Here is a 17639-nt window from a genome sequence, read left to right as displayed (position 1 = left end):
CATATCCATCTTTTGAACTCAAATGCAAATTTATTTGGTGTATAGCACAAACAAATTTATTGGCCTTGCTGTTCCAATAGTTTCAGAGGGGACTGTATTACTTGTGGCCTGAAGGATATCTAACTCCTTAAACTACTTAAACTTGCTTCTAGCTCAGACACAATATATTTAAGAGCCACTTACACAAATAAATAGTGTGGGCAACTATTAAAGCCTCAGTTCAACCTTCAATTCTCTGCCTCTAATCAACAGCTGATCTGAGTAGATGAAAAAAACATTTGGTGCTTTCTTCATGTCTGATTGCTAGAGCAGTGTGGTTGTACTTGATATAGCATGTATCTTGAGATACAATGACACTCTGCCCCAAAAGATCTCCTTCTTCCAAAAGCATGACACTAATTGTTAGATCCTCCTTACATACCTTACTAGCTTTGACCCCCCCCCCCCCCCCCCATCTAACCTCCTACTAAAGGATTGATGTACAAGCCATAGGGTTTCCACTTTCTCATCAGAAGCATCCCTGCTGTTGTAACACCTATTGTTCTCTGCATGCTGCTCCAGACATCCAAAGATATTATATTTTATGCCTCCCTTGAATGCATTGATATTTACAATAGTCCAGCATTTTTTTTTTTAAAGTTCTGCTGTATACTCTATTAGTTCTCTTGCTTGATGATAAGCACCTTGTGGGTGACTTCTTTGCTCCAGCGCCCATTCATCCATTCAACCGGGGAAATGACTGTTATCTGTTCCCAGCACATCATCAATTTCCTGTGGTCAAACATCAGGACACATAACACATACCCAGTACTGGCATGCTCTGAGTGGTTGTCTGACTCTGTCTCATAATATATACTATACATAGGCAGCAGTTTACTTCAGCCTCAAAGCAATCCCTGGTTTGTGTGTATCTTTGGGGGGCACCATTCTTCTGAATTTTTATGCTTTATGGGTTCTGAGATTTTTTATTTTTATTTTGGAGAGGCAGAGGCAGACAAAGCATGCAATAGGGATGCAACCTGAAAAAGAATATTTACAGATCATCTGTAATAGCTAGTAAAACCAAGAAGTGATCCCAGCTCTGTGTGGTTTGTTGGACATGACCATTCTGCCACTGCTCCCATTTTCTACAGCCCTATATATATATGCCATCTGACGAGGCCTAAATATGACTACACTACAATAGGCCTACTTCACTTCACTTTCAGACCACATTCTCAAAAACACATATGTAATAATAATAATAATTATATATATATATATATATATATATATATATATATATATATATATATATATATATATATATACACACATATATATATATATATATATATATATATATATATATATACACACACACATATATATATATATATATATATATATATACACACACACACACACATATATATATATATATATATATATATATATATATATATATATATATATATATATATATATATAAAATGTCATTTAACAAAATATTTTTCAAAAAAAAATGCTTAATCGCTCATTATTAAATATTGGCACGAGGACAGAAAATTTTGGAGAAATAAAACTTTACCAAAATAATTCCAGATCACCCAAGCTCACGCTGAGCTAACAACGAAAACAAAGCTACGTTTTTTTGGTAGCCTAATAAGTTTATAATATAAGGACTGACAATCTTAATGTAATAGTGTATTTATTGTTTAAGCAAAAAGAAAGTGATTAATTTAAACCAATTAAAGTTGATTTAAAGTAAGACGCCAGTTGACCAAACGTAGGAACGTCATAATCACGTGACCGCCTCACTTTGACTTCGAAGCGTTTTGTCGTACAGCATTGCCTCCGAAGTTTAGAAACACTATTTTAAGTTTGTCACTACTAGTCTGGATCAAATCTTTTCGTATGGTAATTAGTGAGAAGACGTGTTGCCGTGTATTAAGTCGGTCCTAAGGAAAAAGTTGAAGAACAAGGCCAGAAACAGAGCTGAACTGGAGAAAGGCTTCCAATCGGATTACTCCAGCATCGAGAGTTACCAGGCCATGATGGCCACAGAGGAGCTGTATGAAGTAAGTCCTGATCAAATAACAGCCACTGTAGCGATTCATGCACTGCCAGTCTTTATCGTTATCACCGTTAATGCACTGTGTTGTAGTGAGCTGGGCAGCTAGCTGTATAACAAGCGATAGATCTTGTAGTAAATGGGTGGCTTGCTAGCCGTGGCTAGTTGTTTTGTAGCTCCTACACGTTGCTTCCTGAGTACCTGTATTATTTATTATTATTGTTGCTGTTGCTGTTGTTGTATTATGATTGAGATGTATGTGTCATTAAGCATGCTCTTAGCTTTTAATTTCAAGTAAAAATGTGTTGGAATAAGATAGCTACAGCACTTAACGTGGAAGGTTTCCCTGGTGACCGAAAATACTTCTCTGTACGTCCCTCTTTGTTTTCTTTTCTCTCTCTCTCTCTCTCTGACCAGGATGGCTCTCCTACTTTTTGCTTCCTAATGGACATTTTTATGTAATATCAGTATCGTAGCCAATTATATCCCAGTACACTTTTTTTTAAGTCTACTGAGATGTATTTGAGGTAGTGTTTGTATGCATATAGTTTTTGACTTCTATAGCTTACAGTATGATGTATAAATTAGATTGTGTCCTCATTAAGGCTGTGAAAACAAAAGGCTTTGAATGGAAACAAGCAAAATATTTATAAGTTTTCAAGATTCGCTTTTGGTTATGTACTGGTTGAATCTGGCTTTCTAAAAATACTAAAAAACAACAACATTTAGCTAAGTAACTCTTCTGCTGTTTGATGTAAGAAAAAGGACTAGAAATAAATCCACATCATTTGTACACATCTGGATTTAACACGTTTTAAAATCATGTATGTAAAAAAAAAAAAAAATTAAAAAAAGTAATAAACAAATCAACTAACTAAATGTGTCCTAAAAGTGATATTAGGCTACACGTAATTAGTTAATTCTCATGTTTAAAAAACAACAACAAAAACAACTGTACATCTTGAGTGATAATCTGTTGAGCACATAGTTAGTTTCCTGTTGTGCAATGGACCATCCCAGCACATTTCTAGTAGTGGGACAGGGTCCTCATCTCTTCAGTGCTCACTAAGTAATATGTTTGTTTCAGCTGGTTAATAGATTTACTGTTAAATGGCTGATTAACCAAAAGTTAATTAAGCATGTTTTAATGTAGTAAGCTCTCCCTTTGCAACTGCGACCTCACATTGACTAAAAAGTAAGCAAATGAATTTACCATTACCTCAGGATGGAAGCTTGCTTAGTTTAATTAAAATACTTCTCTGGGATAAATTTGACACTTCAAGAATCATATATATATATATATATATATCATTCTTTTTAGATGTATACTTTTGATTTATTTAGATTATTGTTGTTAAATAGATGTGAAAACTACAGGTATGGGTCAGGCTTCTGACATCCACTATTGTATTGCCGCAATGACTTCTGGGACTTCAAGCAGGTTTGGTGCGCTCAGTTCTGCATCCGATGCTGCCTCAAAATCAAGAACACATCCGGGTAATTTCATGCATCCCCAGTACTTACTGTTGAACACATATTGGACAACATAGGTGCTGTAATGCCAAAAAAACACACACAAAAAACCCACTCTCTTTAGTGACTGTAGATTGTTACTAGGATGTCATTGGGGATTTGGCATAATTGTGAGACTCACTCTTGTGTGAATATCAGTGGCATTTGTCCCCTTGAGTAATGAACATGAGCTGTAAGAGAGGAATACTTCTCACTTTCTTAGAATAAAAATATTACAGTAGCTACTTTTGTAGTTGTATAACAAGTTGCTTTAAATTGACTAAGAGTTACATTAACGTAACATGTCAGAGTTTGTTTCTATGTTGTCTAAAATTACAAATGAGAACTTAATAGTTCAGATGCAATAAACTCGATTCTCTGCGGCAGAAAAGTAAACTTCCACTGTGTAGTGATGTAGCAAGCTACAGTGTTTATGGTAACATTACAGCAAGTGTATGGAGCCATGAACATGATTCATCTCTCCAGGTAGGGATAAATTTCCTCTCCATTTTTATTTTCATAACCTGTGTTAGTGGTCCTTTTTTTTGTTTTTTAGTTCGATGTTTTACCAGGCACTTGGCCTGGTTGCGGAGGCTTGAGAAACATTGCTTTTGCAGAAAATGAGAAATGCACATTTGGCTGCTGTTGCCTGAGGTAAAGTCGAATCGAATTCTGTTTGGTCAAGCTTATTTCTAAGCAACTATTTGTTTAAACCTGCACTTTCCTGTTTTCTGCTGTAAACGGCAGCCTATTCGCTCAAGCTTATATTCAGAAGCGGAAGAACCTGAATTTGGTTATAACTGTGTAACAGTAAAAATCAGTAGGGATGAATAGGTTGATGCCATTGCCATCTAACTTTGACTCTCTTACAATGAATTAGAGAACAATTCAATACCTTTCCTGTTCACCAAGAGAAGAGCTAAAATCTTACTATCGTTTGCTTTGGTACACTCTCATTCTCATGCTATCCCGCTCTTCTGATTGGCTGTGGCTTCTGCCTGTCACTACGTAGCTGGACTTCTTTCGTGTCTTGTGCTGCATTCGTTTCGAAAGTGGAAAGTCAGACCTCGGAATTATGTCAAATTCAATCATTGTGCATTTGACCTAAAGTATATTTACCTCCTCAACACTGATCTGTATAGGCAGTGTTATAGATTTAATAAGCCAATGGTTCCCAAACTTTTCCAGGGCAAGGCCCCCCAAATGGCATTAACATTTGACCGAGGCCCCCCTTTTGCAAGATGTCTTTAAAACACATTAAAAATACAGACTTCTGAATATATCCCCCCTTCTTTTTTTTTTTTTTTATTAATAATTACATCTTACTTCTTTGCATTACATTACATTAGGAATTGATTGTGTGTGTGTGTGTGTGTGTGTGTGTGTGTGTGTGTGTGTTGTCTGAGAGTGAGAATTTATTTTTCACACCAAATTGTTGAGGTCCCCCGGGCGCCCCCTGGCGGCCCCCACTTTGAAAATCACTGTAATAAGCGACTATGTCTGTATGTTGATTGATCTAAAGCAAAAAAATTGTGTATATAAAGCATAACTCATTTAAAGTTAAAATGTTCTACTTCGTTTAGTGTTGATGTTCTGAGCAGCCATGTTGATTTGAAGTTACTTGCTGAACTCTTGGTTGATGAGACTGTCCTGAGTTTGAGTACGAATGCCAGGTTATGGAGGTTTAACTTTTTCTTGAGTTATATACATTTTAGTCGATTGCTGCATTTTCAGGTATGATTATGTTTGATGTTTCTGTGCTTGGCCTATGGTGCAGGCATTTAAATTTGCTAATGCAGGATTATCACTTGACTGCGAGCAGCTCAAGACCATCCCCCCCCCCCCCCCCCCCCCCCCACTTACCCAATACATTTTGACACATCCTTTGTACCATTAGTACCATCTTCAAAATAAGTTCACAGTAAAGCATGAATAACGTATGCCAAAAATTCCATCTAGCTTAAACGAACAATACAGCTCAAAATGCATTGTGATGCATGGGTAAATGTGGCACACAGACATGCTAGCTCACACTCCCACGAGCTAACGATGTGTTGTCTCTTCAGTGCTATGCATCAGGCGGATGCTGATTGGATGGTGGAGAGGTGTCTGTGTAGACAGAATCGGTTTGATGAGACATGGTGATATTTGTTCTGTGCAAGTTTTTCCAATGTTTAATTTTTACTTCACGCACAGCAAAATGATCACGTTACTATAGATTTATTTACTATAGATTTTATGTACAGAAATCTACAATCATAATATTGTGTTAATATAAATATATTACAGAAAGTGTGAGGCTCTATAAACAGCCGTCGTTCGTTATAATGACTTGTTTAATCCTGCAGGATTGTACACTTTTTTTTTTTTTTTTTTCCTCCAGATTCCCAGTGAACACACAGTGTAGGTGAAGTGTAAACCACCAGTCGAGCAAGTCAGTACAAATAAAAACTAAAGCATCTGTCATTCCATAGTTGATAGAATTGTGGATTTGAACACTAGTCAGCTTGAAGTGTGTCAATATAAGAGCCATTTGCTCTACTGAATAAACACTAAAGAAATGCTTTCAGTGAAAACTTTATTATATGGCCCCATCATGTTTGTTCATTGTGAAAAGCAATAGCTTATTTAGCACACATGAATAGCAGTAGCATATAAATTTCTGTCCTTACTGTTCATATTGTAGAGAGACGTTTTCACCCTAGCTGTTTACTGTTTCACTCTGTATCTGATGTATTTTGAGTAAGGCCTAATGTTTATCTTGGTACTCTTTTAGCCAGCAACTTCAGTGGTTTCCATCTATCATTATAGTCTTTATTCTCGATATGTAGATGGAGTAGCACAGCCAAGGCAACAGTGAATTAGAGAGTAGCAGCATCCCTCAGGGTTCCTATCTGTCTGCTAAATCGGTATAAGGTTGAATTTGGAGAGACTATGGCATAGTTGAATAATGAAGAATGAATGATAAAATTTACTGATGATTTTAAATAATAATGTACAAACGAATAATGTTCACCTGTTTAGGGTGAGAACATTTTAGCAGGGAAAAAAAGCCTCAGAAATATGGCCTAGTAATGCCTGATGTGAGCTATTCTGTGATGCATGTATGTCTCTGTAGAGTGGTATGAATAGTCATAAGTGCGGACAAGCTAGAATCTTAACAATCCAGCAGGTTAGTACTTTAGAACGTACCTTTGGGATGCATGAGTTTTCAAACACTGTCACTAAGGAAATTCATTAGTGTTTGTGTTTAAAAGACATTGGCCCACCATTTGTATTGTGTTCATTTCTGAGGAGAGACACACCTTATAATTGGGTAAATATTGACGCTCATGTCTGTTTTTTGGAAATGCACTTCTCATAATTCTCTTGTTTTGTCAAGAGGTATACATTTATGCACGAATAAAAATATTCTTTGTGTCCTCCCTTTTTCATGCTCTGTAGGTTGAGAGAATTGTTGGCAAACGTAAAAACAAGAAAGGTAAAATGGAGTATTTGGTTCGCTGGAGGGGCTATACTTTTGAAGGAGACACTTGGGAGCCTGAATCTAATCTAATCAGCTGCATGGAGTTTATAAACGAGTTTAATCGTCAGCACAGTGAGCGGCCCGGTGACATGGCCAGTGTGCGCTCTACACGCAGGTCTCCCAGCACAGCTGTGGGTTACACCTCCATCAACAATGCACGCAAGCAGATGAACAGGCCTCAGCCTCACAACAGCAGTGCAACTGCTGCGTCTGCTCTGAGCACGCCTTCCACCAGTGTTACAAAACAACTGCAGCCACCACAGAATGCACTGGATAACAGGGACCTGGATGCTAAAGCAGACACACAACATCAGCCTTTTTTATCCACTCCTACCGCCAGCACGTTACGCTGTAGTATGGACCTGGTGAAGTCTGGAATCAAAATCTTAGTGCCAAAAAGCCCGATGAACAGTCGAGCTGACTCTGAACAGTCTCCCAGCGAGGCAGCACACAGTCTGGAACAGGGCGGAGAGGAGCCCGACTCTGTCCCCCCTGAAGTGGCTGTGCAGGAGAAGTCTGCAGGACATGTCCTTGTGCCTGGACAGGAGCGGGCACGCATGGGCACACGGCCCAGAACACAGGCAGCTCTGCCTCCACCTCAAGTTCCTATCACACCTGCTGCTGTCCGCACATTGAACGGTAAAGGTACGTTATGTTGGATGTGAAAGCTGTTTTTGTCTGTATTTGTGTTTAAGATGTTCAGCTTATTATAGAAATCATCATAAATTTAACTCGCCAAGTCATTGAACACTCTAGTGCAAGTTCACCACTGTGCTTTGTTTTCTGGGGAACTCTTCAATCTCAAATGTAGAAGCCATGACTAAATACAGATCTGCCAACCTGCATATTAACATCAGACTACTCTAATACAAGTTATCATACAATAATACACCAAAACAGCAGTCGTCTTCTTGCCCCAACAAAACTGGCAGATGAGCCAATTGACATGTTTGTCTGGAATACATGACAGCTGTGCCGGTGTTTTGAACTCTGAGATCAGTAGACTTGAGTTGTCCATTATGTTATACTTGTGGAAGCCCCACCCGTTTCTCCCTGTCTCACATGAATAATCTTTTGACTGGTATGCTCATCTCGACTTGCTTTCAAAGTAAGTTTTAAGTTCATTCATGTGGAATAAAAAATAAAATGAATAAATATATTGTGTGTGTGTATGTGTATATATATATATATATATATATATATATATATATATATATATATATATATATATATATATATATATATATATATATATATATATATATATATATATATATATAATATAATATAATATAATATAATATATATATATATATATATATATATATTTATATATATATATATATAATATAATATAATATAATATATATAAAAATTCATTTTTGACCATTTTCAGTAGCATGACTAAGAGGTGCTATTTCAGCTGGAAGAAAAAGAAACATTTTGACTAAACGATCACAATTTCAGCAGCAGATCAACAGTGAAAAATGGAACCACCTCACATTTCAGTAAAGGACATAATACAAGCGATGTAGAAGGGCTAGTAAAAATGTTCTGTTATGCACTTCCTTTTAGGGGGGACAATGCATTGTTCCTCTTCAGGGTTGGCAAGTCTGGGAATATTTCCCATTGGGGCTTAATAACCTCCATCAATACTCATTCATCCATTTCCATTCCTATACATGTCAATCAGCCATCTCCAGATATGTCTTTCGATCTCCATTTCCATCTAACCATCCATCAATCCCCATCCATCTCCATGTACATATCTAATGCATGTTAACCGAAGTAAATGTGTGTTGAGCTACTGTTAATACAGACTGGCATTAATATCATTTATGTCAAAGGTGCATCAACACTTATGGAGGCCTCATCAGCCAGTGGATCAGCCAGTGTACAGAATGGCACAGCAGGAGTGGCAGCTGGCTCGGGTGTAACAGGTGCAATAGGCAAAAGGAGGATTGAGGAACGCTCTGCCATTGACAAGCGCCTGCGCTTCAGCGTTCGTCAGACGGAGAGTGCTTATCGCTATAGAGACATTGTTGTGAAGAAACAGGATGGCTTCACACACATTCTGTTTTCTACCAAGACGTCTGAGAACAATTCACTAAATCCTGATGTGAGTATAAACACGTTACACACAGTTGGAGAACTGCATCATAAGTGTCAAATCAGGGTGTCTGTATAACCTTAATTATATTTTCTAAGTTAAATTGTATAACTGTTTGTTTAAATTTAGCATTCCTTCAGGCAATCTGGAGATGTCACATATACGATAATATAGTTTACATATTTAATGCAGTATGCTGTTATTTCATCATATTTCTATCACACATGCCTACATTGAGTTTGTAACATGTTTTGGTAGCAAGTGCTAAGTGCTCTCTGACACCTGAATGCTGCAGGTAATGAAGGAGGTTCAGAGTGCCATGGCAACAGCGTCAGCTGACGACAGCAAGTTGGTCTTACTGAGTGCAGTTGGCAATGTGTTCTGTTTTGGCTTGGACTTCATCTACTTAATCAGACGACTTACGGATGATCGCAAAAGAGAAAGCATCAAAATGGCAGAAACCATCAGGTAAAAATTACGTTATCATAAAACAGAAATACAGAGTACAGCTAAAAGGTCTCATTTACCAACAAACATCACTGCGAAAGACAAGACAATTTTGTACAACTGCGATTTCACCAATTCAAGTAGTTTTCTGTTTAAAAAAAAAAAACGACAAAAAACAAAACAGTGCAAGTTTCATCGCAAACTTTGGGGAAAAAAAACGTAGCATTTTTGGCTGCAACAATCACAAAAAACCTCCATGAAATCCTGTATGGACTGAGTAATATATATATATGCAGGCACATTCTTTTTTTTTTTTTTTTTTATAAAAGCAATTGATTAGCGGCACTAACAAGGGATCACACATGACCTAAATGAGCCTGCTAATAATATTCCATTTAATGAGGTAACAGTCTAGCAGCACTTAGTGTTCTGCAAAAATTAGCCATCTATCTAGTTTGGTGTATGTGAGGTAAAGAAACATGTTGACTAAAGTTAGCTATTCACTGAATCAGTAATTTCCCACCAGAAACACATCACGTCAAAACTGCCCGTAAATGCCTGATTTAGCTCCACCCTGGCGAAGAAATTTGCAATGCAGAAATTGGTTTAAGACTAAAGAGGGGTGCAGGGATTGTGGGGTCAAGTGCAGAGCAATACAAGGGCTCATGTTTTACATGCCTCAATGCAGTTGGTGTAGATTAAAATGCTTGTTCAAACGGAAGTGTAACTGCTGCATGCAAGCAAAAAAAAATTAAATAATATATTATTTAATATTTTTTTGAAAGATTGATTAGTTGTCTTCATTAAGGTATTAGAAAATACATTTCAAAGATTGATAAATTGGTCTTATTCACTGCAGAGCAAGGGAATAATGGCTGAATGGGAGTACCTGCATTTCAAGCATTATGTGAACAGAGTGAAAACAGAACTGATATTTAAGTTCACTATGCCAATAGTCCACCACCGCTACTGCTTATAGTCACTAGAGGAGGTTAACTGTATGTTTGTGGAAACAGGTATGTACATAGTCTAGACAGAAGAGGAAGGATTTCTCTCCGTCATGATGAGTTGGCTTGCTGCTAGCTCAAAGCCTTGTAGAAAGTCTCTCTCTCTCTCTCTCTCTCTCTCTCTCTCTCTCTCTCTCTCTCTCTCTCTCTCTCTCTCTCTCTCTCTCTCGATGCTTGTGGTCCTGTGTGAAGCTGTTACCAGTAATTTGGGGGCAGGTCTTTGGCTGAACTGCGTTGAGAGATGATGTAGGATGTATGTGAGCTTGTGTTTGACGTGAACTCTCACTAATTCATACCCGACAGCTCTGACTGTGAATTACTATTACAGGATTTGCAGCAGCTCAGGAACATCATGTTTGAGTATTTTTATTATTTTTTTCTTCCCTTGCCCCAATGCCATTTTTCCCTTTTTAACAAATCTTGCACACTGTCAATGTAACATTGTTTTGCTACCCATTTCACAAGGAAACAGTGTCTTCAGCCGTAAGAAATAATACAGCATGATGCATTTAAAAATGTTGTAATGTTCATTATAGGGCCAAATGTATGTGGACAGCTGACCAGCACAGCCATATGTGGTTCTTCCCTAAACTGTTGCCACAAAAAAACACAATTGTATAGAAAGCTACAGCATACGAAGACATTAAAATATCCCTTCATCGGATCTAAGTGGCCCAAAAATGTTCCAGCATGATGATGCCCCTGTGCACAAATTGAGGTCCATAAAGACATGGTTTGCCAAGGTTTGTGTGGAAGAACTCAAGTGTCCTACACTGAACCCAGGCCTCAACCCCACTGAATACCTTTGGGGTCAATTGTAACTCGTGACGGGCCTCCTCACCTGACATCATTGTCTAACCTCTTGTGTTCTTGTGGCTGAATCAATAAATCCCCATAGCCATGCTCCAAAATGGAGTGGAAAGCCTTCCCAGAAGAGGTTATTATAACAGCAAAGAGGGGGGAAAACTCAATATAAACACACTTGATTTTGGAATAGAATGTTCAGTGGTCAGGTGTCCACATACTTGTAATGTATTTAAGAAACCAAGGTCTAATTGTTGCTTATTTGGTTTTGCACTGATGTAAGGTGAATACTTTTGGATATTTGTTGCCTCCAAACCGCATGTCAGTATCATTACACATTTTCCACAATCTCTGTCTAGACTTTGTCTATAAAAAGGGAACAAAAGTACAAGTATTTTGAGCCTAGAGTCATTAGCTAAACAATGTGGTTTGAGACAAGTATGTGATCACCCCCCAAATGTCTTCAAGAGCTATTACTACTTAAGTGAATTGTTACTAGTTAATTGAATTGAGTTGTAGTATTTAATTGTTAATGATCTATTCTCAGGGCATTTGTGAACACATTTCTCCAATTCAAGAAACCAATTATTGCTGCTGTAAATGGACCTGCTGTTGGGATTGGAGCCTCCATCTTGCCCCTTTGTGATGTTATCTGGGCCAATGAGAAGGCCTGGTTTCAAACCCCTTACGCCATCTTTGGCCAGACACCAGATGCGTGTTCCTCTGTAACGTTTCCTCACATCATGGGGGTTGCATCGGTGAGTGTGCATACATTTTGAAGAAAAAAAATAATAATTAATGCAAGATTGATTAATTCATTCTTGTCCCTTTCACTTTACTTGATGTATGTGTATATAAATATCTTGCTGTATAAAGAACTGCACTTGGTTTGGAACATATCCAGACCCTTCAACTTTGGCACATTTTCTTTGTGATTATATTTAATGGGTTAAATTAAGGTTTTTTTTTTTACTGTTAATGTATGTACAATAATCCATAATTGTAAAGTGAGAAATATATATATATATATATATATATATATATATATATATATATATATATATATATATATATATATATATATATATATATATATATATATATATAAATCCAGTATCTCAAAATATTAGAATAAAGAATTTATAATAGAGAAATGTCAACCTGAGAAGAGCTCTAATCAGCAAATTAACTCAAAACACCTGCAAAGGTTTCCTGAGCCTTTAATTAAATTTGGGGGGAAATTAATTTTTTCACATTTTTTTGAGATGCACCTGTATAAGGATCCACAGTGCATGTCAGACCAGCACCCAAACCATGAAGTCCAAGGAACACTCTGTAGATTTGGCTAGAAGAGTTTTGGTCAGGGAAGTGACCAAGACACCAATGGCCATTCTAACGGAGCTTTGGAAGTCCTTTACAGAGATGTGAGAACCTGCCAGAAGGACAACTATCTCAGACATACTCCCATCAGTCAGGCCATTATGGCTACAATCCCTAGCAAGAATTATGGGATCACTACACTTGAAGGATGTTCACCCGGATTTTTTATTTCGTAACAAATAAGCAAATCACAGACATGATACAAAACAACTTTTGTTTAACAGCTGAACATTCTGGCTTTGTGAACCATAACAAACAAATTAAATTAAATTATATAAATGAATGGCATATTGTTTTCCAGCTCAAGTAGAAGAAAAAAGTATTGAATCACCTTGTAATTTGCATTTCTAAAACAAATATCAGCACAAGTCTAAAAATGCAAATTAGTTTGCAGTAAAAAGAGAGTGCTTACAGACCTTAACCTTGAACTTTTGAAAGGAAACATGGCCAACAAGAGAGTTGACAGTTGAAACAATGGAAAGGATTATAAAACTTCTTTCAAGAAGGAAATCAAACATGGAGTGGGACAAAAGATGCTGGTTGTTCCCAGTCAGCATCAGCTGTGTCTAAAGTACAACCCCAATTCCGAAAAACTTGGGACAGTATAGAAAATTCTAATAAAAACAAAGAGGAGTGATTTTGTAAATCTACTTTGACTTGTATTTAAACAAAAAACGTATAAAGACAAGGTATTTGATGTTTTACCTAATCAACTGTATAGTCTTTTTGAAGGTTAATGTTTATCTTGAAATTGATGCATGTAACATGTTCCAAAAAAGTTGGGACAGGAGCAATTTAGGACTAATAGCGATGTGACAAGTTGAAATAAGAAGGTGATGTGAAGCAGGTGAGGCAATTGTCTAATCCTAGTATAAAAGGAGCCTCCAAAAAGGCCTAGTCCTTCAAGAGCAAGGATGGGTCGAGGCTCGCCAATCTGCCAACAGATGCATCAGCGAATAATCCAACTTTGAGAACAACATTCCCCAAAGACAAATCAATAGGTTTTGGGCATTTCACCTTTTACAGTGCACAATATAATTAAAAGATTCAAGGATTCCGGTCAAATCTCGGTGCGTAAAGGACATGGCCGAAAACCACTTCTGAATGCATGTGATCTCCGATCCCTCAGACGTCACTGTCTTAAAAACCGTCATGAGTCTGTAATGGAGATCCTGACATGGGCTCGAGAATATTTTGGTAAACCTTTCAGTCAACACCATTCTCTGCCGCATGCACAGATACAGGTTAAGGCTTTACTATGCAAAGCAGAACCCAAACATCAACACTGTCCAGAAGCACCGCCGACTTCTCTGGGCTCGGTCTCATCTGAGATGGACAGTAGCACAGTAGAATCATGTTTTGTTGTCTAACGAGTCAACATTTCAAATAGTTTTTGGACAAAACAGCCGTCGTGTTCCCCGGGACAAAGAGGAAAAGGACCATGGCATGGGTAACTTGCACTTCTGTGAGGGCACCATTAATGCAGAAAGATATGTACACATTTTAGAGCAACATATGCTGCCATAAAGAGCAGGACATCACCAAACCACATTCTGCCTGGATTTCAAGCGCATGGTTGTGTAAGCAGAGTGCGGGTGCTAACATGGCCTGCCTGCAGTCCTGAACTGTCTTCGATTCAGAATGTGTGGCACGTTGTGAAGCGCAAAATAAGGCAACAAAGACCTCGTACAGTTGCGCAGATGAAGGAATCCGGGTTCTCACACGTCCTGGAAATCCTGGAAAATTAATGACCAATTTTCCAGTCCTGGAAAACACATGGAAAATGAGAGAAAACATAAATTGTCCTGGAAAAATCGTGTTGTCCTGGAAATTATTATTTTGAACAAATTGTTTGAGAAAGTGAGTCAATGACCCATTCATGAAGACAGTTATTTCCAGCCACCTTCTGATGGTTTTAGTTTAATATTTAAAGCATCTTTACTTTTCTCTTACTATTCAGAATCGTATTTATTTTAAAACAATAAAACTCATTTCATTATTTATACTACTGTGATATATCGTTTGTTGATATATTAATACTCATATATTTAAAATAAATATAGAATGTGTGCTATCCAAAAAAGAAAAGACAATGAAGTACAGTGACTGAATACTGTCAGTTATAGAAAATTAGAACAATCAGGGATGTAAAAAGAGATGGTAATAACAATAATAATAAAAAACTTAATGTAGTAAATGTTTTGGACAGATGTTTATGTTGTTGAGTCTGTTTGGGAAAGATGCTTTTTACAGACTCTTAATTTTTATATGCCTTTATTTATTTTTTTGTGTCTAAAAACTTTTTTGCTTTGTTCGTTATTTTATTGCGTGTAGAGTGGGGACAACATGTCAGTTTAATCCATTTGAAATGAAACCTACAGTATAACACGATGTTTCCAAAAAAAACAGAAAGGATCTGAATACTTTTCCAAACCCAGTATACATCTAGAAACCTAAAAATCACCAGGGGCTTATTTCTTTTTACGTATAATAGTTTGTTTTAATAAAAGCTTTTAAGAAACTTATTTGATGGGATTTACCCGTTAAGTGCATTTTAGAAGCAAGTTAGTCTAATTGATTGATTGATTGGTTAATTAATTAATCAATTAGTTTATTGAATATAAATGCAATGATTTTATCTTACATTTTTACTTTATCTATTGTTCTTTCTTGTTTAATTGTAGTTTAATTGTAGTACTCAGTGTAGCATGTCAGTATTTACAAATATTTGTAATGGATGTAAATAGTCCCCACACAGCCAATTAATGGTTTGCCTTGTTGGTAAACAGCAGAATTAAGTCATTCTGATTTTACTTTCCAGTCACTTAAAACAGTTGCACATAAAAGTATAGTCTATTAAAAAGTAATCTTGTGCCACCACTTTATCCTGTACCAGTCTTTCTGCTTTTTTCTTCTTCCTTTAGAAACCCATCATACATTTTCAGTTAAGGTTAAACAAACTGCTTCTCTCTTTCAGGCTAATGAGATGTTACTGAGTGGGAGAAAGCTGACTGCCCAGGAGGCGTGTGCTAAAGGCCTGGTATCCCAGGTGCTATGGCCAGGGACCTTCGCTCAGGAGGTCATGGCTCGCATTAGAGAGCTAGTCTCTTGTAATTCAGTTGTAAGTCATCACTTTCTTTTTTTTCTTTTTTTTTTTTTTCTCTATAATTTTTTTTTTCTTCAGTGACATTCTGCATGCTCTCAAGTTCATATTTCATTTTAAATGCATTCCATTAGTCATGCATAACTGGCATTAAGACGCATTCTCTCCGTTCAGTTTTTAATTTTGCTAAATAATGTGTGTGAAAAATAAACTTATTTTTATTTTGCCCTGCTTTTTTCCTAAACCAGAAGAGTATTTAGTATTTTAATCTTTGTATCTTTTTTTTAAAAGTTGCTGAATATTTTTGTAAACCTTCACAGTACATCTACATCCATAAGTCATATTTTTTTCCTTTTGTATTTTATTTTACTTCATTTTCATGATGATGCTGTCCACCATGGCAACTCTGGAGGTTCTGCGGGAGTCCAAAGCGCTGGTGCGGAATGTTAACCGAGCCGCCCTGGAGCAGGCCAACGAGAGGGAGTGTGAGGCACTAAAGAGGGTGTGGGGTTCCCCACAGGGAATGGACTCCATACTGAAATACCTGCAGAAGATGAATGACTTCTGAGTTAATAAAAGAACACACAAATGTATTCACTCACCATTACACAGTGGACGTCGTTCACAAGTGCCTGATGGGAAAGACGGGAGTCATGAATTTGAAATGATGGCAGTTGTAAATCTCAGTATTGACCATGTTTATACATTTACCTGTCGAAATATGTTTCCTTTCTAAGGAAAAAGATTTCAATTTCGGCTGTAAATTTTGCAGAGTACTTCGTTCTGGGGTTGTGTTTTTTTTTTTTTTTTTTTTTTAAATAAATACACAGCAACTTCCTCTGATGACACTGATGTGCAGTATGTGCTGAATCATCCAGACAGGGCTCTCAGTTCAGGTTCTGTGCAGCTGATTCCACCCCCACCCCCCCTCCATTTTTTGTTCATTTAGTACTCATCTTCTTTAAGAAACTTTAGGAAAACAATACTTTTGTTTTCTTCCTGCTGGATTTGAGAAAATATTTAAAATTTTTTAGCAGGTTCTGTGCTTATATTCCATCATGTTCACCGATTATCCTTGTTTCAGCACCCCGTTTCCAGCAATGTGAGAATCTCAATCCGGTAGCCAACAGTGTTAAACTTTCAACTATAAAATTAGTTTAAAAAAAAGTTATTTATGCTTTATGAACTGTATTAAGTATTTATTGAATAATTGGATAATAATTTCAGTGTGTTTTCCCTTTCAGTTGGTTCATTGTAAATTGAATCGCCAGGTGGTGTATTATGTTAAGAATCACTTTAATTTCTCATGACTGGTAATATTCGTTTAGCTTATTGTAGATTTTTCTACTATAAAACACTTCACTGATTTTACTTTGTCCAATCTTTTTACTGAGTTTAAAACTTTTGTGTTCGTTTTAGAAGTCTAGTGTAAGCCACATCAATATATTTGATATTAACACTAATTTGTGTGGCGCTTAATTTCATGTCATGTCAGTGATCAATTCAACTAATTTTCTGCCCAGAAAATAGGGACAGTTGCACTCACAATTATTCAACCTCCACTGAGATGAAGAATTTATATATTTAAGCTTTTCTGAAGACTTAGACTGTTTTACAATTTCCTGTGTATTAGTTGATTGACCTATTCAAATTGATAGTGAAAACCTATGATATACTATCCTAATACTGTCTGTACA

At 36.8% G+C, this 17639-nt stretch overlaps 1 protein-coding gene across 1 annotated transcript; it reads left to right on the top strand.

Moving 5' to 3' along the window:
* Positions 1–1784: 1784 nt before the first annotated feature.
* Positions 1785–17313, top strand: cdyl (chromodomain protein, Y-like). The gene is made up of 7 exons (XM_017496411.3): positions 1785–2060; positions 7010–7736; positions 8939–9210; positions 9497–9669; positions 12007–12217; positions 15817–15960; positions 16355–17313. The coding sequence occupies exons 1-7, from the start codon at positions 2034–2036 to the stop codon at positions 16508–16510; spliced, it is 1710 nt and encodes a 569-aa protein (XP_017351900.1). The 5' UTR covers positions 1785–2033; the 3' UTR covers positions 16511–17313.
* The last annotated feature ends 326 nt before the right edge of the window (positions 17314–17639 follow it).

This window comes from Ictalurus punctatus, chromosome 20 (genome assembly GCF_001660625.3).
Source record: "Ictalurus punctatus breed USDA103 chromosome 20, Coco_2.0, whole genome shotgun sequence".
NCBI lineage: Eukaryota > Metazoa > Chordata > Actinopteri > Siluriformes > Ictaluridae > Ictalurus > Ictalurus punctatus.
This window is presented reverse-complemented; position numbering and strand designations above follow the sequence as displayed.